The sequence below is a fragment of the Eschscholzia californica genome, unplaced genomic scaffold, assembly GCF_041429995.1.
Source record: "Eschscholzia californica isolate CP2 unplaced genomic scaffold, dmEscCali1.0.p SCAF_5, whole genome shotgun sequence".
In the NCBI taxonomy this organism is placed as follows: Eukaryota; Viridiplantae; Streptophyta; class Magnoliopsida; order Ranunculales; family Papaveraceae; genus Eschscholzia; species Eschscholzia californica.
This window is the reverse complement of record NW_028238472.1, coordinates 11516662-11543196: the sequence shown is the minus strand read 5'-3', so window position 1 is coordinate 11543196 and position 26535 is coordinate 11516662. Positions and strand designations below refer to the sequence as shown.

Here is a 26535-nt window from a genome sequence, read left to right as displayed (position 1 = left end):
AGTAAGTATCACATTAGGAAGAAAGAATACCATTTTGAATATTTTCCGCGTACCAACCACCATCTTAGGTTTTTGATGCTTAACAATTGCATACTATTTCCGAAAGCCAAATATAACCCTATCTTAAACCTTTAAGGTTATTATCATTTTGGGTTAAAATGGTTAGAAATTATAGTTTGTTTCTCAATAGCTTGTCCTCTATAAAGATACAAATAAGAAAAGAAAATTTATGTAAAAACGGAGTGACTCTTCACTAAACAAGCACACTAAAATGTTTTTCATCTGAAAAAATGGAAATCTTTTTGACAATAAACACACCAAAACCCTTGCCCTATGAAGAAGGCAATCAGCGTCAATGACAAATAATAATGAACGATAAGTAATTAAACAGTCTAATACTAGTCTTTGTCTCTCTCTCAAACCCCTCCTTAAAATTGGATTCCAGAGATACTGCAAACAAATATGAAAATTTGGCAGACCCAAACCCTAGCTAAAGGTGGTTTGTTTACACATTTAAACACATCATTACTAACACCAAATTCAGTCCCTTTAACCCCGTTACGATATTAGGGTTCCGTGATATCTGATAAGACCAACGCGCAGAATGCTCGGAGTAAGACATAATAATATAGTGAATTTTAAGAAGAAAACACACTGTTCAAGTTTGATTATGCAGGAGCTGAACCAGCTTCAGGTTTGTCACTGTCCATTGGCTCAGCTGCTTCTGGTTCACCATCTGCATATTCAGCGTTGTTCTGAGCACCTTCAGGTTGGGTGTCTGCAGCTTGGGGTGGGGTTGATGGTGTCTCTGCTGGAGTCTGGGGTTTGGCTGGCTTTGGTTTCGTCATCACTGGCCTGCAAAACCTGTTTCAACCATATTTTATCTTTCAGTGTTCTCTTCTCTCATCATTATTATATACGTGGGGAATGCTATATAATCATTTAGAATTCGACTCAGAGTCTTATGGTGTTTCTTTTCTCATTGTCTGAATCTAACACATCAGAATCCGAATTGTCTGACCCAAAACACAAATGAGACATTAAGACAATTCAGACAAATACGAACATTCTGAAATCTGACACGAGTGAATTCAGACCTCAAGTCAGACATCAGATTTGACATTGAAAAAACAAACACCATCTTGCCAAATTCAATTTCATTGAAGAGACAATTTGTACTTCAAAATTTAAATCATTGGGATTTTCAAAATGAAAGTTTGTGGTAGAAAAGATACAACATCGACTTCTAAGTCAAACTCCGAATGAGAGAGACTTCTAGGAAAGAAGCATTAATGTTAAGAAAGCTCGATATATACCTGTCAAGCGTCTCAGCTTTTCTTTTCACATCAGCTGTCAACAAAACTGGATTGGCATGCTTAGGCAGAGATTCCTGCTGTTGCATTTTCTCTCTCAACCATGCTTCTGCTTCCACGCATTCTTTTACAACCTACCAGACAGAAGACAAGTAATACTTTAGACACTAAACTAGCAAAACAAAATTGATAATTGAAGATGACAAGCCCATTAACTAAAATACCTTCTCCTTCTCAGCTATGTCAATATGATCAAACTTGGGATCATTCGACATGGCTGCCTCTTTGTAACTTTTGATGCAGTAGGCAAGTTGCTCAATGGAAGGTCTCCTCTCAGTATACTCCTTGTATCGCAATTCAACAGGATCACCTTGCTGTAATTTTATCCCACATGAAACTTGTCAGATACAAGTATCGGAAAGAAAATGAGCAACCCAAAGAGACAAATTAAAGGGAAGAAGATGCATTACCTTTTTGAGCTCCTCAAGTTTAGCAACATAGACGCCCTTAGTTTCGTCTTCACCGTCTTCATATAACCAGTCTTCCACAATTTGAAGTTTCGAAATTAGTTCTTCCTTCTCTGACTCCATTACGAATTCATGGTATTTGTCGTTAAGCTACATATTTTGAAAGGAAATTGTTAGGTCAAGGTCAAGAGTGAAAATATTGTAGACAATGCTTTAAGAAAGATAAAAATTTCACCTTGTTCCTCATGTCGTAAACATATGCCTCGACGGCATTTTTCTTGTCTTTTGTTTCTTCCATAACTCGGTCTTGTAAAGCCATTTCAAATTCCTTCTCTACAGCTTTTTGTACATCGAGTGTCGCCATACCACCATAAACTAGCTCAGCAACTGGGATATTTGTTTTCTTTACCTTCTTTTTCGGAGCATCAACCTTCACGGAAAACCAAGATGTTTATGTCAAACCAAAAATAACATGGTCAGTTCCTCAGAGAATCTCACCGGATTCAAAATCAGCAATTCTATTTGGCCCGGTCTGATTGGTATTCTGTGTGGCTCTTGTTTACTTGTTAATGCTTTTCTATTTATCCTTTCTACATACCGAAAGGATGCATACGCATCCTGGCCCTTGGATAAAACGATTGGAATAGGTTGGCCACAATATCTATTTTGGTTCAAACTAGGGTCTATATTATACGGAAGAGAAAACACGTAACTGCGAAAGAAAAAAAAAGGCAAATTCAAGGAGCAGTTTACACTTGTGTTGTACAAGAAACTTTTTTTTACCTTAGCATCAGTTTCCATCTCCACGGTTTCAGAAGCACCATTTTCAGCACCAGATGCGTCAGATGTACCTTTAGCATCTTGCATATTTACATCAGTTTCCCCAGGAGCACCGTCTTGAGAAGCGGAATCAGTTTCCATCTTGGTAGTTTCCTTCACAACTTGAACATCTACTTCTTGTTCTTCCAAAAGCTGAGTAAACGAGAAAATGGAAACTCTCTCGTTAAAAATAAACAAATGAAACATGTTTCCCACAGGTAAAGTCAACAAGTATCTCGTGCACTTACAGTTGCTGATTCAATGGAGACAATTCCGTGGAGATTTAAACGAACTTTAATCTTAAGCTTTGCACGTTCACCAGTTTTCGATTGGAAAGGACCGATCTATCAAATTGTTACAAGAGAAAACTGTTAAAACACAAATTTCTCTTAATTGTCGAATGTACAACAGTACAAGCACCATTTTTCAAATATGTTACCGTATAAGTGCTGATTCTGGCTGGTGCTTGCAACTCACTGACATCAGCGTAATTGATATCAACAGTGAAAGTTCCTGATCTAAAGAACGTCAAGGCCTTGATACTTGGTAATGGATTTCCCTTGGGGAAGACAACGGTACTCTGTTGATGATCTGAGCCTGCAGTCTCAGAATCAGGGGATGAACCCTTCCATGATAGAGCAATTGGAAAGGGGAAGCTCTCATTGACCTTCAATCAAAAAAAGTATTAATTATTAGACAAGTTCATCATTTGATATGTATATATATAACTATATAAGAAGAAATAATCACAAAAAAGCAAAAAACAAATAGAAGTGCGTAAACACTCATCAACATGTAACTATTTGTTTCCATATTCTACAAAAAAAATCTCTTCGAAATAAAATTTTGGCGTAAGATGATTGACTCTTGGGAAATTTGAGCTTCTGCTAAATAGAGATGTGACAATTCAATACCTGGAATTCCCGCACTTTGAATGTAGGACTAAGAATTGCACATTGAAGAGCAGCACCTCGAGCAACACACTCACTGGCATTCATAGTCCGCCTTGGTTCCTTACCGAAGAACTCCGTAAGTATCCTAATGATAGCTGGTACACGAGAGCCAGAACCAACAACCTCAACAGAATGAATATTTTCAACAGTAAGTCCAGCTTCTGCGAGGGCCTTTTCTAAGGGTTTCTTCACTCGTTCCAAAATCGGGATACTTATCTGCTCAAACTCATCTCTCTTAATGAAACCCCTAACGTCTTTTTCCTCCATTAAACACTCAATATTCATAGGTGCCTCGGGATTTGCACTCAACATCTTTTTCAACTTCTCACAAGCAGCTCGAAGCCTTATACATGCTCTGGCATTTTGCAAAACATCGATTTTGTACTCTTCCTTGAACTTGACGACGAAGTGTTGGAACAAAGCTTCGTCAAAGTCCCGCCCACCGAGTGACCGATCAAAAGCATGAGCCAAGACTTTAAGCTGGCCCTTTTTGTACCCGGCTATACAAACTTGCATACTAGCATGACCAATATCAACGAAAGCAACATTTAGTTGGTCATTCTCGGGTAAATCAGTCTTATAAATTCCATAAGCCAAAGCAGTTGCAGTTGTTTCATGAAAGAGCCGAAGAGGATGCAAACCCGCAATTGTTGCAGCATCAACAACTGCTCTTCTTTGAAGATCGGTGAAATAAACGGGTATTCCGATACAACAATCAACAACAGCTGCATTCAAATTTTTCTCTGCTATACCTTTAAGATCTGAAAATACCATCCCGAGAACTTGGGTTGGGGTAAAAGATCTGGCTTCTCCCAAATACCGAACAATTATCAAAGGAAACCCATCAGGACCTTCGGTGACCGAAAAGGGCAATGCTTTTAGATCTCGTTGCAATTCAGGATCAGAGAAAGGACGGCCAATCAATCGCTTAATCTGAGAAATCGAGTTCTTAGGGTTCATCATAGTTGTAGCAGCACCAGCTGTTCCAATAAATCTTTGCTTATCACCAAAGCAAACAATTGCAGGGGTTTCTCGTTTCGATTCGTCATTGAGGACAACATCAATCCCTCTTTGTCGAGCAACAGCAACAATGCCACTCTCATTACCGAAATCTAAACCAACCACACTCATCTTTGCTTGAGAAAAAAAACCCTAAATTTCCTCAGAAAAACGATATATCTCTGCAAACAAAACGATTAAATCAGAAAATCAAAATCCTCCCTAACTCATTGTATCAATAAAATCTCACAAACTAAATGCAAAGAGCAATAATCCATGAATCTGAAGTTTTTGAACTATTAAAAACTCGTTTGACTATAGTGACTCAAAATCAAATCGTTTCTAACACATAAACTACCTGAATCGATCTAAAAACCATAAATATACGAACCTAAGGTCTAGGGTTTCGAAGATATAAACTATTTTGTACTGAAAAACGTTGAGAATGAACAAGATCTACGAACTAAACTAACATTAAGATCTAACAATATTAATGAGGAAACAGATCGATTACCTTTATTAGATTTATAGTTCTATAAGAAGAAATCGATGAAGAAAGAAAAAATTAGGGTTTTCGTACCTTTGCGATAGAAGCAAAGAGAGATTTTTGCTTTATGCGCAGAGACCGAATATTTTTCAGATCGAATGGAAGGAGAGGAGTAGACGAGTCAGAAGTAATCCCTAGTATAGTACATCTGCCCTTGTGTTGGGCCTTGATATTTCGGCAACTCCTATGGGAATCCTCAATATTGTACTCCATTTAACAAGTTCTTAAACTTGTGGACTTGCCTTTTTTTTTTTTTTTTTTTTTTTTGAGAAATCGACTGATGTGTACATTAGTCGTTACAAGGCATTGATACATCATGAAGATGTGATGAGCACGATAAATACTTAATTTAAAACGTCATGAAAGAGGCTTAAAGCCCGACAACATGAAAGAGGCCTAAAGCCCGACAACAATAAAGAGGCTTAAAGTCTGACAAATTTATTATATTATTTACATATATATTGCCTAAATTGAATGAGATAAATCTTGATGGCAAACTGCTTCCGCCGAGATTTGATCTCACAACCTCATGGGCTTAAGAGGGGTGTCCAACCGCTACACCAAAAGATAATGGACCTTTTTTTCCTTTTTTTTTTATTGAAAGGATTTGTGTATAATGTAATGATAGAAATAAAGATTTTTTTATTTCTTGGGAAATGTATAATTTGTATGTGTGTCTCGAATCTAAACCCTAAGTTGGTAACAACTCCAGGCAAGGTCATTGACATATACACAGAGAATGTAAAACTTGATGTATGAATAGTGTCTTTCATGAATCAACACATCTCTAAAATATTTTCACTATCTTTATTTTTGTTGCAAAAGATCTTTACTATTGGAGATGAAATTTCTCTTCTTGATAATTTTGTAGGTTATGATGTTTATTTCACGATTAAATCAGCTTAGGCTCGATTCTTCTTCTGTAACGTTCCAGAAGAGAAGTTGTCTTTATTTTGTCTTACATAAGAATCGACTCAAATAACAAAGAATGAAGTTCATGTCTATGTTTTAACGCGCTTATTATTCTATTTTAGTATGTTATTTATTTTAGAGGGATGGTTATTTTGTTTTGTTATTCCTTAGCTTTATTTGTTTTCCACGGGTTTCCATGTTTTTGTGAGGGATGGTTTTTAAACACATCAGATATTTTGTGTGAACAACCATAACATTTAATATGTCAAACATTGAACAACAAACACAAACAAAACATTCATTATCTCATAAAACTAATGGTGTCATCTATTCTAGCTCCACCATTCATGGTGCTTCACTAAAGAAATTTGATTACCAAAATCTCAGATTACCACTTTCATTTTGGTGTTCTTTCTCTTTGCTCTTTACTCGTAATTCTATAAGATTTTGTTGAAGTTTCACTCGAATTTTCACCTAAACTAACACGTAGATCCCAAAATGCACATAGAATGTGCTTATATGATTTTTTCTCGTTCAAATTCAGGTAACAAAGTAGTAATTCCATCATAAAATCCCTATCGACTCTTTGGTTTTGATTCATTCTAGCTTCTACAAATTCTTTCATGGAAATTCGAAAATCTTCTTTCGGATTCGGCGAATTCATTAGAACCGCTATGCTATTCCCAGGTAGATTAACATGTCTTGTTTCTCCCTCTGTATCAATTGTAGATTCACTAGGAGTTTGAGTAGGAGTTGGATTAGAAGTAGAACCAATTTCATCAAAGGTGGAACCAATACTAGATCGTGTTCCTTCTATTAATGAACTCGAAGAACCGGGTGAACCAGAGAACCGACTTGATACACGAGTACGCCTATTTGATTGTGGGTCTACAAGGGTGGGCGAACCAGATACAAATCTGTCTGTGTTATTTTCACACTTATTTTTGTTCTTGTTTTTCTTTCTGCTTTTCTGGTTGTTGACATGATTTTCATCTTCTTCGTTACAATAGAGTGAATTGAAATTTTCAAATAAGAAACGATCTATGTCAGATAATGTTGCAGCGTCATCTGAACACGTCTCAGTATTGGGTTTCTCGAGTGCGAAAGAAAGCGTTTTGGGGTGTTTGCATCCTGATCGAATCCAATCTTTAGAAGAATTCAAGAGGGTTGGATTTGGTTTTTTGAGCTTTGAGAGGTAAATATGAATGGATTTAGGAAGTTTTTTAGGCATTTTGGTGTGTATTTGATATTTGATGGGTTTGAGTGAAGAATGTCTAGAGGAGAGAAAGAATTTTTTATAGTAGTTTTTAAATATAGTGGGAGTTATAAGTAATAAATAGAGTTAAATCTTGTAATAATGCTACTAAGACCGACCCGAATAGCAGGTAAAATAGGACTAAATCGCAGTAAACTCTATTTTAAGTTGTTTTTTTTTGTATCTCGATGACACATAGGTGTGGTTATATAGCCTGAGGATTTATTTCACAGAAGCTCATTAGGTTTTCGAGTTTGTTGGTAGTTTTGCTATTGTTTATTTTAACGTAACTCCAAGACTTTTAGACGTTTCTGAAATTAAACGAGACAGATAAAAGTTTTGATAGTATTTTGTGGTTTTAAGAATGAAAGTGTTTGAATGCATTTGAAGATTTAAAGATGTTTTTAATGGTGGCTTTTATGAGATGGTAGTAACCCTTAAAATGTTATAATACACCAAACTTTTGTTCCTGTGATGTGTCTAAAGATGGGCATAAAAGGTAATCTTATGTTCGTAACAAAAGTTATGGTTTCCGACTTAAGAAGATCCTCAAGGCCATCATATATGGCTTAATTGCCAGGATATTTACTTTTACCTCTATCTTATTCTCAAGTTCAATAATCACGAATTTTTATTTATATGGAAATCGAATTTGAGACTTCCAGATTACAAAACGGGATGGATATAGAAGCTAATCACCAAGCGGTGGTGGACATGGATCACGGTAGTTGTAGTCTTAAATAACTTAGAATAATGTTCAGAACTTGAAAATAAGATTTAGGTGACGTGTGATCAAAATAGTCATAGCCGAGGTTATCTAGGTGGATCAATGAGCCTTTCCATAAACAAATCCATATATACAATATACCTATAGGATTTTTGGGAAGCACTTGGAATAAACAACTTTTGGGAAAATAAAGCTGGAAACAACAATGGTAACTACTAGGGTATGAGGAGAAAAAAAAAACAGATAAAAAGTATAATAATAAAGATTTGGAAAATTAAGAGCAAACTGTCAGGATGGCCGAGTGGTCTAAGGCGCCAGACTCAAGTTCTGGTCTTCGTGAGAGGGCGTGGGTTCAAATCCCACTTCTGACATTCTTTATTTTTGTGACACCCAAGTACCAACTTGAACATCATTTCACTCTGGGACGTTAAGCATCTATAAGCATCCTGTATTCAAGCTAGACAGGGTCTACCAATTTAATATCCAGCAGACGGACACGGATAAGAGGGCCTATTACCGTCTACATCCGTTCCTCCATCCATGAATCTGTTCGTTGAACTAGCTAATATACCAGTCCGTTTGTCCGTCTAACTAAGATGCCCATTTTATGGGTCTGTGTATCCATTCAGATATCCTAATAAGTTAGAGTCGTTAATTAGATCTATTAGAAGTAATGGTAGTTTATACCATCCCATTTGATCATGTTATAGATATATCAGCCTATATTTCATTCCAAACGAATGCTTTTTTGTTTGAGAAATCAACTACGATCTATGTTAGTCGTTACAAGGCGTTGATACATCATTAAGATGTGATAAGCACGATAACCGCCTAAGCGAAACCAATATTAAAAAAGCCTAAAATCCAACAACCAAACAACAAAGAGTCTAAAGCCCAACAATATCTATTTTATTTAGTGCTTAGTGCCTAAATAACAAGGGATAAATCTTGGTGATAAACTGCTTCCACCAAAGCTCGAACCCAAGACTTCGTGGGGTTAAGAAGGATGTCCTACCACTACACCAAAGGGCAGTGGACGGCTGGTTTCTCATACTCTTCAAATTTCACGAAAACTATTTATTTTTGTGTATCTTCAGTTCTGTAAAACCTTCAAAACTTCAATGGAAAAACACCTAAATCTTCGTCGTTCTTCTCTCGTTTATCTGAAATTTCAAAGAAACACAAACACTCAAATACCCACCAAACTAGATCGAATCCCCTCTCTCTAGGAAAATCTATTTTTTTGTATTTTCTAACTTCATCTTATTACGTGCTTTTCTTTATTTGTGACTTATTTTCTGTTGGGTGCCTCTATAGGCGCCTCCCCTAATTGCTGTAGGGGCCTCCCTCTGTTGGCGCCTCCCCTATCGTACCAAAAGGCTCCTCCCGCACCTCTTCTTATTTTCTTTTTTCATACTTTTCTTTCTCTTTCTACTTCCAGAAATGGGCGATCCATCTAAAATGCTTATTGTTTTTGAAAGAAAGATCAAACAAATTTGAGATTAGTGGTTTGAATAGATCAGAATAAGTGATTGATCTATCATTTGAAGAGATCAAATATTAATTAGTGATATTTCAAATGCTAAAACCCTAGAACCAGGTATCGAAATAATTGATGCTATGATAATTCTTAGAAGTGCTTCTTGGATTTGTCTCTGTTCATTACTACACACACTAAATTGATGCTAAAACCCTCCGTATGGGAGGCGCCAACAGAGGGAGGCCCCTACAGCAATTAGGGGAGGCGCCTATAGAGGCACCCTTTTCTGTTTTTTTCCTGTTGAAATCTTCTTCTCTTTTATCGTTCGGAACTAACGTGACTGATCACTGAAATTCTAATCACCCTAATAACAATAATTTATTTCTAATTATTCTCTAACTTCACTTGATATGTGTTCTTTTTTGTTTTTCACTTATTTTTTGTTGATTTGTTGTTATCTTCTTTTCTTCTATTTGCCGGAACCACCATCTTCCCTCACTGAAATTCGAACCACCCTAAATTTATGTTATATTTTTTTATACCTTCAAATTAATTTGTTTCTTCTTTGTTTTGACTTATATTTTGTTATCTGTCATATTCATCTTCTTTTCTTCTATCTCCCAGAACCAGCATCATCTCTTACTCTGAGTTGAAAAATGGACGTGAACGAGTTTTTCGTTTTGTTTGATTTTTTGGACGGTCACGTGTAAGATGTGCTCCTTACCAATCGAAGTAGAAGAACAGTTGGTCGCGGACTGTGTGTCCAGTCCAGTTTCACCCCTAGTTCGTTTTAACAAAAAAAAAACATATGGCTTTAATTTAATTTGTTTTAGGCCACCCTCTACTCAATAGGAGGCTATGATCCGGACATGTTCTGAGAATTCTCCTTGTACATAAATTTTGATGATATCCTTTAAATTGGATTCTCATATGGAAGTGAAAATTTCAGTCGGTATGTGGAACGGATAACAATGAAAACTGTCGTTTTCTCAAAGTAAGAAAAAGTGGAAATAAGAGAATCATAGAAGTTTAACGGAATGACTAGGAGCACCATCAGCAGACGTTCCAAAGTTTTGTCACCTTTTCCTTTTCCCAACATCATCTTCTCCTTTACAAAATCAATCTACTTCCAACTCTAGATTTATTAACTTCCGGGCCTCTAAAGATCTTATAACTTTTAAGTGTTCTGGCACATAAATATTCAAAATCTTAAAGGTTCAGAAACTTTAAAGTTTGAAACTTTTAAAAGTAAAGGACATTAAAATCATTGATCATTAAGTTCGGAAACCTTTTTATTGAAACTTTGAAAATCCAGAATTTTTTGTTAAAATCAAACTTATATTATTTCAAATCTAAACACATACACTTAATCGACTCGCGTAAAAAGACACATTGCACTTTGTTTTCCACGTAGGTAGGATTGTTTTACAATATTTATTAATGGTGGTACTGTCTCTCGTTTTTTTTAATTATTTTATTTTTCAATTAAAAAGGTAGGAAAAAAAGAAATAAAAAGGAATAACACTCATGAATAAGGGGAGGGAACAAATGAAAAAAGGGCGTGTAATTGAAATTTCGTCAGCAACTTGGACTACTGGTTTGACATGTGTGTTCATTTGGATGACTACTTGCCTCCTCCTTCAATTCTTACATATATCTCTCTCTAAAATTGGCCTTGTTCTTCTCATCCAAATACCAAAGCTATAAAGCAAAGCAATCCCTTTTTTGGGTATCAATCTAAAGCTTCCTTTCCTTCTTCCCCTTCCTTTCTTTTCTTCTTTAAATCCTCATTAGATCATTCTCTTTCGGTTCTCAATAAGCTTCTTTACAACAACTATAAACAGAAACAGAGAGAGACAGAGAGAGAATATTAATTAAGAGTTAGAGAGAGAGAGAAAGATGTGTCACCCAGGTATACCTTCGATTAGATATAATGATTATGAATCAAACAGAGAAGGTAGAAGAGTTTTTATGTTGCAGGTGAGGATGGTGGTTGCAGCCATAAATAGTAATGGTAATGGTACCGGAGGTGGTGGTGGTGGGTCAGTGATAAATAGGCAGCAGTGTTTGTGTTCACCAACAAAACATCCAAGGTCGTTTAGGTGTAGATATCATCAGAGTCAGTATGAATGGGGTGGTGGTGGTTCTACTTCTGCTGCTAGAAAACTACCCAAACTTTCTTCTTCTTCTGGTTCAAGATAATATTGGTAATGATCTTAAGTTAGATGTTTGGGTTCTTTCTTCATGTTATTATTAAGAATGAATCATAGCTTAAGTTATTTGTTCCTCCTCTGTTTTCAGAATTACAACTTAAAGATGAAGAGTCTCTCTCTCTCTCTCTCTCTCTCTCTCTCTCTCTCTCTCTCTCTCTAGCTTCTCTGTGATGACAGTAGTATATTTGAATGTTTGGTTAGGCTAAAGAGGTTTCCCACACCCACAGGCCACAGTTAGTGGTTAAAAAAAGCTATCAACCCGCCCACTGAAAAGTGAAAAGAAACTTGTAAGGAATGGAATCTACTTTATATTTCCATTCACTATGGTTAAGGTATTGAATGAGTCAGATCCTACGACTCAGATTTAATTTACCCACATTGCTTTCTCCTTTTTCTTGTATTCCGGACAATGAAGAAAAGAATCAACTATATGGAGTGAGTATAATTATATACTAGTAGTATGTTACTTTTGGAGTCACAAATTTAAAACACCCAAAATGAAAAGAGTACTCAAGATGGAGGTGACATCCCACAAAAGACCATTAGTTTAGATGGCGGGAGCGGTACTTAAACTTTATATGAAGTGAAGGGGAGCGGTACTTAAACTTTATATGAAGTGAAGGTTGTAGGTTCGAAATATTGACCATAATTTCGTTCTAAATTTTGTCAACAACCCTTGGTTGGAGTGGTAAGAGTTATAGTCTTCCATCCTACAGGTCAAGGGTTCGAGACACGCTGAACAATTCAAAAAAAAAAAGACATCCCACAAAAGAGAAAGGAAAAGATGAGAAGCATCTGTTTTAATGTGTCTGGATCTGACTCATTTTAATTTGATTCAATTAAATCAGACTTTGTCCCTCTGAGTTAGTCATTTGACTCATTTCAATGATATTTCTAAAGGCAATAGAAAATAAGCATTCTGAGACAAAGTTGTCAGATTCAGAGATTTTGACGTAATTGCTAATTCAAAGTCAGGTCTGGATAGTTCTTTTACCTGAGAGAGTCAGCATGTCACATATTAAGTCAACATCTTTTATGGACTTAACATTCTTCAAGAAACTAAAGAATGATAATCATGCAATCTCTTCATAGAACTTGAAATGATAATCATGCAATCTCTTCGTAGAACTTGTAATCACACTCGTCAAACCCATACACCAAACTTGCTATAATATCATTAGCTCAGTTGCATTGTACCGTAAATATACATCTCTAAATTCATATGAACAATCCATACAAACATTACGAACCTACAATATCATACAAAGTATGGGAAATAGTTGAATCGAAGTTTATTTGCTTCTGCCCCGAGGTTGCTTGCTAATCAGACAACAATCACCTTGCATTCCTTTCGAATCCGTATTACAGTCACTGAGCATGCAAATAATAGTTCGTATATTAGAAACGCGAACCTCACATTCTTGATCCATATAAAACAACAGTGACATCTAAATATAACAACAGAACACAGGCAAACAATATTCTCTGCCAAATCGAAATTAGTGTGTGATATCTGAATTGTTCCGTCATTGGAGCACAACTCGTTTACCGGTCTAGTGAATAAGTTAATGGAATTGCTAATAAGTAAGAAATACTTGATTCATTGATATCGTGAACTCTACATATAGAGCTAACAAAGGAGAGATTAGGGAGAGCCTACCTATACGAGACTATACGATCCTTACATGTCTCTTACTCCAATTAAAAGTAACTGAATCAACTGCAAATTGCTGGTTCACTAAGAACATTCACAAGAAATATGTGGAACTAGCTTCGCCTTGGCCAACTTGGGATTAAACATGTCGGACTAGCCTGTCCTTGGCCGACTGGGGTTGAACATGCTGGACTAGCCTGGCCTTGACCGATTAGGGGTTGAACATATTGGACTAACCTGGCCTTGTCCTTGGCCGACTAGGATTTAACACGTAGGACTAGCCTGGCCTTGGCTACTCGAGGTTGAACTAGCCTGGCCTTGTCCAACTTGAGGTTGAACTAGCCTGGTCTAGGCCAAATCGGGTTTGAACATATTAGACTAGCCTGGGCTTGCCCAACTTGATTTTGAACATGTTAGACTAGCCTCGGGCTTGAACTGGCCTGGCCTTGGCAACTCGGACTTGAACACAATCAAGTAAGGCTATAGCCTCGGACAGATGGCTGTTCTCTGCTCTTTAGAGTCTTCATTTTTTCTGTAAATGTCTTGTTCATTTTCGACATATTCAATCTTATATTAAGAACAATATCATTCATAATTGTCTTTCGCAGTGAATGCCTCAAGCGAGTAAGGCTATATAGCCTCATTTTTCACCTTGAAAATCTTTACAGCCTCACTTTAATCAGTATGCATAAAAAGTATTCTTAAATGTTTATTGGCTTATGGCCTAGATGAACTGAAAGTCTTTATTCATATCAAGAACAAACTACAAAGAAGAAGAAGAAAGAAGAGTAATCTTACATCAATTAGGGTAGCAATTTTGACGAACAACTGTTTGGTTATTGGTATTCACAAACACCTCGCATGAAACTTGTGCCTGGTAAAGATCGAAAAACATAAATCAAACACCTTGTGAATGAATAACACTAAAAAACTTTGCATTCAATACAACCAAAGAAATTAAGTAGAAATTTCTGGGGAAGTCACAAAATCCATCACCTGGAACATTTCCAGGCTCATTTAAAAGTTAAAATTCATGCTCTTTCGGTAGCGTTTGGTTTTCTCTAAGTCAGATCTGAAATCTTACTTGAAGTCTGAATTGTCTCGAGTCAGATTTTAGAGTGTTTGTTTGTTTTTTCTGACTCGTGACGTCCGACTCATCTTATGATCTGAGACTGAATGACTGCTTTTAGGCTAATTTTGGGTTCATTTGAATCAGACAGCTAAACGAGTTAGACGAGTCAGATTCAGACACTTTGAAGGAACAACCTTTAGTTTCTAATCTTTTGATCAACAACTTTATATGGATGCCAAATCAAACAGAAAATTGAAAAATTGAGTTTAATTATTAGTTACCTTAATTGGAACTTTGAAGAAGAAAAGCCCAAGTTTTCCCTTAATTTCAGTAACAGTATCAAAAGGAATTGAACCCTTAGCCAAATCTTCCAACAAGTAAAAGATATCATGAAGAAATTCAGTTCCATCTAATTGAAGAGTAGCATCAACATAAGAAGACCTCCATGGTTTCAAATGTCCTTTCTTTGTTTTCACAAACCCTAATTGTCTTCCCCTGTATCCAATTGAAACAATAATGGGTTTATAATCAAGAGAGTAAATATCTTTATTGAAGACTTTGACAGTGAGATCCATTGAGATGTCAAGAGAGATAGAAGGGGATCTGTGGATTTGGGCATGATTAAGTTGAAGAGAGACGATTTTTAGGGTAGGATTTGAAGGCCAGAGGAAGAAGATGATGAGAGAGAGAATTATGAGGGAGAAGAAGCAGAGGAAGCAACGGAGGATTGATTTGGAGAAGCGACGGCGTGGGCGGAGAGGGACGAGGATGTAGTATTGGTCTTCGTGGTGGTGCTGGTAGTACGGGTGGTGGTCGGGATTTGAATTAGGGTTTGGTTGGGAAGGTACGGGTGAATAATAGGCTACTGGTTGACCTATCGCCGCCATTTCTGGTGGTTGTTCGCGGCGGCGATTATCGTGGTTGTGGTAGACTCGGTGCAGGGATTTTGTAACACGACGATCGATGAGTGGTCAAGCGGGTTAAGTAAAGTATTTGCTACACCGAGAGGGACTAACCGATTTTTTTCTTATTGGTTAATTCTAATCCGGTCACCAATTTGGGATCAATTGGAAATTTTAACTACTATTTGTCTAGAGTTTTGATTTAGATCCAAAAAGTGTGATTCCGTTAGTCAAACTAAACAATCAATCATTTCTTTTCCGTAATCAATTATTTCAAAAGTAATTTTATTTTTTCTTTTATTCTTCTCTATGAACTCCAAACTCGTAGTCGTAGCCGAGAACGACCGGACCATTATTAGTTTCGTAATATTATATTAATATATACATGTATAGCTTTTTCTTCGTCTCATCTTGTGATATTCTCTTTCAACCACCACCTTCACAACCGCCCGACCATCATTACCCGCCACTACCACCATCAACTTTTCTCGCTTTTTCATCTCTCTCTCTCTATCTCAAGTGTCAACTAGAAGCTTTAGCAAAGATAAAAGAAATGTAAATAAACAATAGATTTTGATTGAATTTGTGATATGATGACTCACTTAGGTGAAAGAACGATTCATATCAAATTCAAAATTAGATTCTTTTGTCTTTTAGTGAAGGTGAGTCTCAAGTCACAGTTCAACAAAAAAGAGTCTCAAGTCACAAATTAGGTTAAAATCTTTATGCACATAGCACACTCCCGTTCTGGTAAATCTTTGAGAGAGAGGGAAAGAGAAATTTTTCTTGATGATTACAGTGATCGGACGGTTGGAAGTGGTGGTGGAAGGATAAATAAGAAGGAAGAAGAAAAAGAAAAATATTACATGTATATGTATAATTCTTACGTGAAGAGTCTCCAGGCGGTTGGTCATTGTTGGCGACTGATTTCAGTAGAGAAAGAAATTAAAAACAGGAGATTACTTTCGAAATGAAAAGTAAAAATTGGAAAAAGATGTTGACTATTGAGTCTGACTAACATAATCATAGTTTTGTAAGTTATGTTAGAACCTCAACATGTATTGGTTTTAGTTTATTTCTTCGACACGTCCAATTAGAATAATTGACCCTAGTTCTTACTAGTTTTGAAGATCTTCCATTTATTTGACTTCCCCATCTTCCCTCTTATTGGCAAGAGAACAACATTGTGAAATCAAACTAAGAAACTCCATAGTATACCTTTTGGCCATACTTTTTGTGACGCTTTCGATTACATATGTCCTTCGTGGGAAACTTTTCGATAGTTTTGGTTACGTTTTTGCAATCACTTATAATTTGTACCCTGCCATGATGTTTATCTTTTAATTTTGACGATCTAGGAATATTTTCATGGACAGTTTATGTCGACTAATTAGTGACAGTTGTACATTTAGGTTTAAGAGTATGATATGTTAAAGGGCTTACGATTCCAACATTCTACTATATCCACAAAATCCACACTCTTACTTACTAACCGAAACTTTGAATGTATAGATCTTCTAATTAAAATATTAATAGTTCTTTTTTCCTTTTGTAGTGTCAGTGTGCCACGAATCCATGACCTACAAGATAGAAGACTAAACTTCCTGCCGCTCTTAATCAACATAAATTGATTTATAATTTCAATGGTGGAAGTTATAACTTTGTAGAGGCCAACACAATTGCTTCAAGTCAGTGTCATCTCGGTCTAAATGAGTCCCACTAAATTTGTGGGTTGGGTAGCTCCACTATATTTGTTTTATGTTCTTATTTCTTAACTGATAAACAAAGAACAAATGTAATTGAAACTAAAATCTATATAACACCCAAATAAACTTTTGATATAGTATCTGCATGTTGTCGCAAGTTATTCCATGTTCTAAATAGTCTATTATATTGTGAGTCATAGTAAAACAAGTTATTCCATGTTGAGTTTGGTGATTGTTGAGTTGACCCACTTTTCTAGATCCACGTTTTGTTACCACGCGTCAAGAAAGTATGTGTAAATTTGTGCAAAATTTTAATCTGACGGAGCTTAAATAAAAAGTTGAAGTTAAGAAAGAAGTCTTTTTTTTTGTGATAGATGTAAATTGGTTCTTCATAGTTTCGCAATATTTTCTTTAATTGTCATGAGTTCCAAAAGAAAAAACGCGTTAAAAAGCACTTAAAAAAACCATATTTGTTTATGGGAAGTGTTTATTGACTCACTAAGTAAGAGTTGGTGTCTTCATCAAAAAAAAAAAGTAAGAGTTGGTGACTTTCAACAAAAAAAAATAGGGTAAGAGTTAGTGAAGTAACAATTACATATGGAATATAAATTCTAACATTAAGATGAGATATAGAAAGAGTTATTTTTAAAATGGTCCCCTAGTTTATGACCAACTCCCTTCGTAGTACCCTAGTTTATTGAAAATACCCAAATGACCCCCTTTCCGCAGTTAATGTCCATTGACCGTTAAAGTCAGATTTTTTCTTCCTAAGCTGCCCATCTTTTATTTTTTTTTCTCTCTAAAAACTCTTTGTGGGTTCATATCTTCTCCAAATTGTTTCCCTCTATGAAAATTTTCTCTTTCTCATCAACCCAAATGTTCATCATCAAAACACTTTCTCTTTCTCTCTCATCAAAACACCTTAGTAGTTTGTTTTGTAGAGAGATAATGAAGTGTAAGGAGAATCCCAAAATCATCATCAACATTCATCATCAGATAAAGAGAATCCCAAAATCATCAAATTTCATCATCATCATCAGAAATTCATCATCAACAAAAAAATTAGGGATTGGATCAAAATCATCATCAAATAAAGGGAATCCCAAAATCAACATCAACATTCATCATCAGATAAAGAGAATCCCAAAATCATAAGCACCATCATCAGATTTCGTCATCATCATCAGATTTCATCAGCATCATCAGAAATTCATCATAAAAAAAGGAATTGAATCCAAAAATCATCAATAACATCAGATAAATGATCACAATCATCAACATTAAAAAAATTAATAAAATCAAGACAAAGTTCAAGTGATCGAACCTAGAATAAAATCCAACAACAAAGCTACTGGAACACAAATCTAAACAAAGTTCAAGTAATCAACATCAATAAGTTAAGATTTAAGATCATCAATAGCCATTATAAAATTTTGATAGTGAACCTGTCTATAATGACTTCAATTCAAGCAAATTTAAACCAATAATGAATCAGACATAGATCTTTGAAGACGAGATTAATTCAAACATAATTAGAAGATCCCAAAACCAGTCTACGAAGATGGAGATGAAGGTCGTGGTTATGCAGAAAAGATATCTAGAGAGAGAGAGAGAGAAAACGAAAAGAAGATTTGAGAAATCTAGAAGAGAACAAACTTGATATACAGGTAAACTGATGAGAGAGAAACTAGTGAGACAAAGAAAGTAAAGTGAGAAATAATTGTGGGTGAGAGTTTTTAGAGAAAGAGAAAAAAATTTAAATATGTCAGAGAATTAAAAGAGGGGTAATGCTGGGAGAAAAATATGAAGTTAACGGACGTTTAATGTTAACGGCGAAAAGAGAGTCATCTGAGTATAAATTAGGAGACTACACGAAAAACTGGTCATAAACTAGGAGGCTATTTGAGAAATAACCCATATAAAAATGATGTGATGTTTTAAAGTGACACATCATTTGTGATCTATTACAATAAAAATAGCATCCCTTCTTCTTTTGGTTCCATTTAAAACTCTCTCTATGATCTAGATGTCCCCATTCGCAGGAAGAAAGTGTATGGATAAGTGGTGAAAATTATGGACCAATCAAGAGCCATGGGATGACTGATTATTAGTCACTCTTTTGACCAATTTTATGCAATTTTCTACCATCACTCCCTCCCAAATCTTTTTCTTACTAATTATTTTAACATATCCTAAACTATCCCTGCTTGGAGAGAGAACAATAGAGATAAATGTCTATCAAAACATCATGATAACTTGGATAAAAAATTATAAAATACCCGAAAAGTAGATCAAAACCTAAGAGGTCGGAATCGGACACATACCACCGGATTTGGCCCCCTTGTTTATAGTTATGTGAAATTCAGCCGTCCACTTCAGATTTTAGCCCAAACTTTTTAAAACATCTCAAAAGAGGAAGATGAATCCCATGTTATTTTCTATGTAGTAGTATGCAAAAAACAATGATACCTCAAACAAAAAAAAAAAGAATTTGGTGCATCAAAAACAGAATTATATGTAATTCAAAGCTTCCCAAGTACATGAAATACACACACAACCATATAAATATATATTCAAAGCAGTTTATGTAGATTCAACAGACTTAGGAGAAGTACTGGAAGCTGCTGATCTATTAGCCGGCATGGATTGGGATCGTTTCATCTTCCAAGATGAAGATTGAGAACGATGAAATCGACATCGAAATGAACCTTGATGAGTAGTAGGAGAGCATAAACAATGACCACCCTTTGGTGAGTTTGTTGTTGCAGCAGAAGGTTCCCCGTTATCATCGCCGGCTTTCGGTGAAGAAACAACATTGATGGTAACTTGAGAGGTCATCTTATGTGATCTCTGTATTGAAAACCCTAGCTAGCTAAGTAAAGAAGAAGAAGGAAATGGTAAGTTCTTTACAAGAAGACCTTGATGATGAGAAGACATTATATAGAGGGAGAATTCATTTTGTTCACCAAATATCAAGGGTATGTTTGGTAAGACTAATTTGTAAAAGAACTACGTGTGAAGGATATAATTGTTCATATGAAATTGATTATTCTATGCTTTGTCATCCACTATAAAAAAGGGGAAATTTCAAAATAGAAATATGGTACATGTACGATCAAAATGGTATAGTGAATTCAGTTCAGACCCCATACCTCTTGTACGTGGTGTGTTGCCACCATATCTTTCTAGGTTAAGTGTCATGGATTCGTCAATTGATGAATCAAAATATGAAAATCTCACGTCTCTCAAGAGAGTAAATCTAGTCTGCTGGTGCAAACTCAAGCTTAGTAAGTGTCGCAGTCTAGTGAAATACGTAATCAGATAATAAAATTTGGTTGTACAAATAAATTTTATGGATGAATTTCTAATTCCCTCCCAAAGTTCATAGTATAACCAAACATACCCTAGAGTTCTTCTTTTTGAAGTTAGGAGATGTTGATGAGATCAAGTAGGGCAAACTGCAGAGTTTTGATTGCTGATTTTGGATGGGTTTTTTAGTGGGGTCCATGAAATTTAGATTTTATCTAAGAAAGGGTGTGGTGTAATGTCAGATCTGACTTGGATGAATACTTTTGAAAAAATTGAGATGATAAAATAACAGCACAAAAAATCAGTGGAGGAAAAAGACATGACCCTCCCACCTTAAATTTCAGATCTTATGAAGAATACTACATCATCAATCAAATATATCTATATTCAAGTCTACATCTTACTAGAAACCTAATAAGTTGTAGCATTATCATGTAATATTAGGGCAAAAAATGGAATACCCTCAATAATTGAGTCTTTCACGAGAATCTACCACGTGTTCATTAGTAGTCGAAAAGTAAAATAATCGAAAATTCAAGTAATGTTAGTTTAAGATATGTGTGTTCTTCTTTTATGATTTTGGGCAAGCATTGTCCTATTCTAATATCTACCTTTCAATTATCTCATCTATCCATACCATCACTAACACCCATATGGACATTATCCCTTTCTTACCATGTCTTTTCTTGTCTTACTATAGATGTCAATTCTTTTTTTTTTAAACTAATGGAGATCTACAACATAATTTTGTTCTATATCTCACTTAAAAGACGAGAAATACGTTAAGATATAAATTCTTTCTGTTTCTAAATGAGAAACTGAAACAAATCAACACGACAAGTGAATCTGTGGTTCAATACTTGTTGGAAGTAGAAAGAGTTTCTGACTTAACACATGTCATGTTCAAAAACACATAATTTTGCCAAATTTCAACCTTTTTCTTGGTCACAACTTAGTTTCTTACACCATAGTTACACTTGCACATATTGTACCTAACTTCACCCTCTTTACACTTCACTCTGTTTGTTCTATTACAAATAAAAACTGCAAAAGAGAGCAGATTAATAAGATCATAATATCATACAAACTGCACAAAAAAGAGCAATTCTCAAGCAGGATTTTTTCCTACTTTTTTGTTTTTCGAATTCGAGATAGCTTGCAAGTTCTTATACATATCAGAACAAGAAAGAGCAAAATCAGTCATGGCACGGAACAACTCGGGCAAATGAGTCTTCAAACTCGTCGATGACTTCTCTCTCCCTTGCTTACAATGCTTCTGATAATCTTCAATTTCTTCATCCAATCTCTTCTTCAAACTATCTACTAAGAATTTCCTCTCTGAAACTGGATCATTTTGAATTTGATCTTCAATCCCATCTGGGTTTAACTCATCTGGTATTCTTTTTTGCATATATTTATTGTACCAATCATCGAAAGCTCGACTCTTCTTCAAATACTCTTTTTTTGTTTCTTCACATTTCTCTTTTAGTTTCATTTCTTCTTCTTGATGAATTTTCATGGTGTTAACAACTCCTGCAAAACTGGATATTGCAGTTCCTGCTAATTCAGCCGGAAGATTTTCGAGGTTTTCGTGCCATGCCTGCAGGAGGAACTGGATTGGGGGTTGAATCACTCTTGGTGGAGATGATAGTTTCTCCTTTAAGGTGGTTTCGATTGGAATGAGGTTCAGTTTTAACCAGCTGCTTAGTGCTTGAATGTAGTCCTTTTGATGTGATACTAGTTTTTCGAACTGTAAATTCCACTCTTGGACGACTCTCCATAATTGGATTGTTCGTTCATGAAGTTGTTCACTTGTTTGATTTGTTGTTTGGGATATATCGACGTATCTGAGATCTGCAACAACCTTAAGCTGCTTGTCGTGTTGCTCGTGCATTTTATCCCACATGTCTATCATGCTGCAGGGGTAAAACAAAGTTATATATTATGTCAAGCTTAGATTTCATGGCAGATCGGCAAGAAGGGTGATCTAGGTAAGACTCAACGAACAGTAGAAAATGAATGCCATTAAATGAGAGAAGAATAACGAAAGGTAGACTGAAGTTCTGTGCGATATATATACTAAACCTACAAATCATGGTCAAGATTTAATAAACCTTGATTGTGCCTATTGGGCTTCTACTCAAGCATGGGCTCGCCCGAGCTATTGGGTGGCTTCCATTGCCTGAGCCTGGTCCATTAAATCTAGCCAGACGGGGCTCTACCCGCCATCGGGCAACCACGGGCTCGTTTTCGACTCGGCTAAACAGAACGGGTATCAGACTCTCAAGTATTTTCCCACCCCTATGCAGCCGTTTTATGAATCTTTAGTTAGCCTATATACTCTCCAATAAAATTCACCAAAGTTCAAGTAGTTTCAATGATCCATGATCCTCTATATTACTTAATGTCCCATATGGGTGAGAAATCGGGCAACATTTTTGTCGAGTTTATCAAGGAAAATCTCACTGACTAGGCAAATAATATTCATATAGAGAAATACTCATTGAACTATTTCATGAAAACCATATTTTAGCATGATTAGAACTAGCTATGTCATTTAAAAACAAACTTTCTACTTTCTGGAAAATTGATTTGGTACAAACAAACTCGGTAACTCACCCGTCAACGAGGGAAGTGAGCTTAGGATATAATTGTTTATCACGCAAGCGATTTATTTCTGAAACTGTAGAATCCATGGACTGCATATCAACTATGTATCTTGTATGAAGATGACTGACAGCAGCTTTTGCTTTCTCCAAAGATTCGGCACTCGATCCGCGCTTCTTTTGTTTATTCAGCAAACCAACCTTTCTTTGATATTCAAATTTCATAATCTCACCTGCCTGTTCAAATTGAAGCGAAAATTCAAAACAGAACAAGACTTTTTAGATTTATGACATGGAGTTCGTACCATAGATTCATAGTTAACTTCTAGTCAGAATTTGTTAAGTTTGTGGTCTTCCCACTCAAAACCAATTGGCAATGAGTGGAGAGGACCTACACATTATATTCTCGGTTAAGAGATCACCCTTTTCCCACATGGGACTATTCTCACACGCCCCCTCACGTGTGGCGTTCTTTGAGCTTAACATGTCTTCTTTTTCTTTTCGGGTGACATGGAGCACGTGTGGCTATTAAACCATCACGGTCTAGCTCTAATACCAAGTTAAGTTTGTGGTCATCCAGCTCAAAACCAATTGGCAATGGAGATGACCTAGACATTATATTCTTGGTTAGGATATCACCTTTTCCTCATATGGGACTATTATCACAGAATTGTACTCATATATTAGGATGGGTATAGCGAAACATTGTCGAATTAAAGATGACTCTAACAACATATATGAAATGTTAGATTGAGTTAGTATAATATAGAGTCAAATTCTCAAGTTCTTCAGTGACAATGTTTGGAAGTTGAAATGCGTTCCACCCGGGATTAATATGGTCTTAATAGGTTTATTGAGTTCAAATTTCATCCTACACCCTAAACCTGAAACCCTAAACAATATGGATAACTATAATGAATTAACATACCTTGACTTCATCGTAAAGTTTCTTCTCCCACGCAAGCAACTTATCTAAAATAGTAGCATGAGTTTCGAATTCATCTGAATCAAAATCATCTTTTCCATATTCAGAATTTGGTATACCTCTGAAAGATCTATTCCATGTGATAACACGCATTACCCTTGCCGAATGGTCAATGTGACCTATAAAAGACAGTCCGATTAATCAATTATCAATTACTATCAATTATCAATATCAAAACTAGTAGTATGTCTATTCCAAACTAGAATAAATTCAACAAAAATTAAGGAATCAACTCAATTACTAATAAACAGAGAAAGGTCACATGTTTGTTCATCTTGTTACTATTTGGCATATAACCGAATATAACAACTCGAATGTCATCAATATCCATGATTTATCTTCGTAACGAAATCAATGTAGATCTATCTCTAACATCAAGCAACAACTTTTATGTTTTTCGTTTTTCCCCCAAGGATCTAACAAATAGCAATCATAAGGTCGAAAATAGTAAACATATAATGAAAATTTGGAATCAATAAACAATGGGTATACCTCGATTATCTGCAAAATTAGAGTGATAATGCAAACGAGTAGCTTCAAGCATCTTAGATACTTCATGAGCACTTTCCGAAGCTTTAAGAAAATGATCATCTAAATCATTTAAAACCTGCAACAAACTAACATTTGATCCCCCCTTTCCTTGTCTCTTCTTAAGAGAAGCATAATTTACATCAACATCAACCTGTTTGGGTTTCTTCACCGGCTCGGGCGTTGTTTCTTCGGGTTCCGCCGCCTTTTCCGGCTTTTGATGGTCAACTTCATTGTTATCGTTACTAGTACTACTCCGGCCACCACCACCATTATCATGAACACCCTTCTCTGATCTTTGAAACCCATTAACATTATAACCACCACTACCACCACCACTACCACCACCACCATTTTCATGAAACCCATTCTCTGATTTTTGAAACCCATTAACATTATAACCACCACTATAACTTTCATCATTATCAGAGGGTCTAATTTCATCATTTTCACTTAAATTAGGAGGCATATCCATTGAGAAAAAGTAATCCCAATTCATAACCTTTGAATCAGGTGGAGGAGGAGGTACTGGATTACCTGGTGGAGTATGAGGTGGTGATGGAGTAAGTGGTGGTGGTGGTGCCTCCTGTTCAGCATGTCCACTACCCACACCTTGACTAGCTCCACCATGTTCATGATCATGATGGTCATGATCATGATCATCATCTTCCTCATCTTCTTCATCTTCATTTTCTTCTTCAATAGTGTCGGTGGGTTTTAGGTTTGATTTTGGGAGTGAAAATTCAGGCATAGTAACTGCTCGTTTGAGAGGTGGAATTGGGAATTGAGGAGGCAGAGGAGGTGGTGGTGGTGGTTGAAGATTTTCATAAGTGGGTTGTTGAGAGTTGGGTGGTGGTGGTGGTGGTGGTGGTGGGTGGTGGTGGAGAGATGGCCGGAGATCAGAAATTTCACTCTGAGCATAATCACTAAGAGCAGCTCCAGTATTCTTTAGAGCCATTGAATAAGAAGAATGTGCAGCTGCAAATGCATTTCTACTAGAAACTGCTTCTTTCATGAACTGTTTTCGATCTTTACATCTTGTTACTGCTTCTTCATTCTCAATCTTAGATTGGGTACAACCCATTTCTCAATTTTTCAATTTGGAAATAATCAACAAACCCTTGATTCATCAAAATTTCACAAGCTAATGAGAATTGGGGTTTTGGGTTTCTTCAAAGTAAGAAAGAAGCTTTAAACCCACGCATTGAAAAATTAAAAATGTAGAGAATTAGAGAATTATAGAGAGAGAAAGTAGAGTAGTGTACAAGTAGATGATTGTGATTCTCTAAGGGAGAAGTTGTCCTTCCACATTCAAAAATTGCTTTAACCACTTTATTTACTTTTAAAGCAAACAGTTTTACATTCATAGGATCCACCACCACCACCACCCTAAGTCTCTTATCCATCTTTGAGCATGATTTTAGGAACCTTGTCCAATTGATTGATTTCAAATTGATGTTCCTTAGGTGGTAGTTATAAGAGTTAAGGGTTGAGGTGTAACTAAGGTGTAAGCATAGCTTTAGAGTAGTGTAATTAGTCAATGACAAAGGCAGTTAGTCAATGGTTGTTATTACACCCTTTTCTAACCATTGTAACACAAGGGTGATGGGATGCCCGACCAGTCTCTTCGCTGAATCCGTGGGCAATCTAGATTTAGAGAGAGAGTTTTTCACTTTCTCTCTCTAAATCTGTGCAGACCACGTCACCCCAGGGGATTCAATCGGGAGACTGACCATGCTTACCATCATTTTTTAAAAGAAATGTGTTTATTTCACTTCATCAACAATGATCGTTTACCAAAACTGTCTGTGGGAGAGAAAGAGGATTTCCCACTATATAATGTGAACATCAAACAAATATTAGCTTTTGAGGTCGATGAAAGAGGCCAATTGAGCTAAAGATTGATTGTGGGGTGTTTTACAAAAGAAGGAATCCGAAGATGGGAGACATTATATGACCCAAAGCAACCTAGAAAAGCAATACTGATTTTACACAAGAAGACAAGGACAACCCTTAAAGAAAATAACATTATGGAAATGAAAATGATAGGTGGGTAATGTTAGATTGGATATTTATATATGCAAACAT

General features: G+C 36.0%; 4 protein-coding genes and 1 non-coding gene across 6 annotated transcripts; 1 reads left to right on the top strand and 4 right to left on the bottom strand.

Annotated features, from left to right (window-relative positions):
* Nucleotides 1-254: 254 nt before the first annotated feature.
* LOC147537059 (heat shock 70 kDa protein 14-like) lies at nucleotides 255-5194 on the bottom strand. Of its 2 annotated transcripts, none has more exons than XM_086644131.1 (10): nucleotides 5066-5194; nucleotides 3514-4733; nucleotides 3039-3266; nucleotides 2848-2943; nucleotides 2564-2752; nucleotides 2016-2210; nucleotides 1784-1930; nucleotides 1538-1687; nucleotides 1317-1447; nucleotides 255-864 (listed from the first exon to the last, which is right to left on the bottom strand). In XM_086644131.1, the coding sequence occupies exons 2-10, from the start codon at nucleotides 4681-4683 to the stop codon at nucleotides 669-671; spliced, it is 2502 nt and encodes an 833-aa protein (XP_086500257.1). In that variant the 5' UTR covers nucleotides 4684-4733; nucleotides 5066-5194; the 3' UTR covers nucleotides 255-668. The 2 variants fall into 2 exon arrangements, with proteins under 2 accessions (XP_086500257.1, XP_086500256.1); XM_086644130.1 differs by having other exon boundaries at nucleotides 5132-5194.
* A 1213-nt stretch (nucleotides 5195-6407) lies between these two features.
* Nucleotides 6408-7400, bottom strand: LOC147537058 (transcription repressor OFP14-like). The gene has a single exon (XM_086644183.1). The coding sequence runs from the start codon at nucleotides 7239-7241 to the stop codon at nucleotides 6408-6410; it is 834 nt and encodes a 277-aa protein (XP_086500309.1). The 5' UTR covers nucleotides 7242-7400.
* An 879-nt stretch (nucleotides 7401-8279) lies between these two features.
* TRNAL-CAA (transfer RNA leucine (anticodon CAA)) lies at nucleotides 8280-8363 on the top strand. Its single transcript has one exon. It is a non-coding gene; the product is annotated as a tRNA-Leu (tRNA).
* Nucleotides 8364-12838: 4475 nt separating this feature from the next.
* On the bottom strand, nucleotides 12839-15504 carry LOC147537056 (uncharacterized). Its single transcript, XM_086644138.1, has 3 exons — nucleotides 14693-15504; nucleotides 14138-14213; nucleotides 12839-13056 (listed from the first exon to the last, which is right to left on the bottom strand). The coding sequence occupies exons 1-2, from the start codon at nucleotides 15296-15298 to the stop codon at nucleotides 14139-14141; spliced, it is 681 nt and encodes a 226-aa protein (XP_086500264.1). The 5' UTR covers nucleotides 15299-15504; the 3' UTR covers nucleotides 12839-13056; nucleotide 14138.
* A 5741-nt stretch (nucleotides 15505-21245) lies between these two features.
* Nucleotides 21246-25896, bottom strand: LOC147537055 (protein ALTERED PHOSPHATE STARVATION RESPONSE 1-like). Its single transcript, XM_086644129.1, has 4 exons — nucleotides 24412-25896; nucleotides 23863-24038; nucleotides 22948-23171; nucleotides 21246-22244 (listed from the first exon to the last, which is right to left on the bottom strand). Exons 1-4 carry the CDS (start codon nucleotides 25529-25531, stop codon nucleotides 21437-21439), a joined length of 2328 nt encoding a protein of 775 aa, XP_086500255.1. The 5' UTR covers nucleotides 25532-25896; the 3' UTR covers nucleotides 21246-21436.
* Between the last annotated feature and the right edge of the window lie 639 nt (nucleotides 25897-26535).

Bases quoted from the DNA above. Each gene is read 5' to 3' on its own strand.
- LOC147537059 (XM_086644131.1), bottom strand. From the start codon at position 4,683: ATGAGTGTGGTTGGTTTAGATTTCGGTAATGAGAGTGGCATTGTTGCT. The intron at 3,267-3,513 runs GTATTGAATTGT...TTTTGATTGAAG, and splicing joins TCAAAGTGCGGGAATTCCAG to GTCAATGAGAGCTTCCCCTT. The intron at 2,211-2,563 runs GTAAAAAAAAGT...TTTTCCGTGAAG, and splicing joins AGATGGAAACTGATGCTAAG to GTTGATGCTCCGAAAAAGAA.
- LOC147537055 (XM_086644129.1), bottom strand. From the start codon at position 25,531: ATGGGTTGTACCCAATCTAAGATTGAGAATGAAGAAGCAGTAACAAGA. The intron at 23,172-23,862 runs GTATGTTAATTC...CAATTTGAACAG, and splicing joins AACTTTACGATGAAGTCAAG to GCAGGTGAGATTATGAAATT. The intron at 22,245-22,947 runs GTGAGTTACCGA...TTACCCCTGCAG, and splicing joins CTCACTTCCCTCGTTGACGG to CATGATAGACATGTGGGATA.
- LOC147537056 (XM_086644138.1), bottom strand. From the start codon at position 15,298: ATGGCGGCGATAGGTCAACCAGTAGCCTATTATTCACCCGTACCTTCC. The intron at 14,214-14,692 runs GTAACTAATAAT...GATCTTTACCAG, and splicing joins TCTTCAAAGTTCCAATTAAG to GCACAAGTTTCATGCGAGGT.
- LOC147537058 (XM_086644183.1), bottom strand. From the start codon at position 7,241: ATGCCTAAAAAACTTCCTAAATCCATTCATATTTACCTCTCAAAGCTC.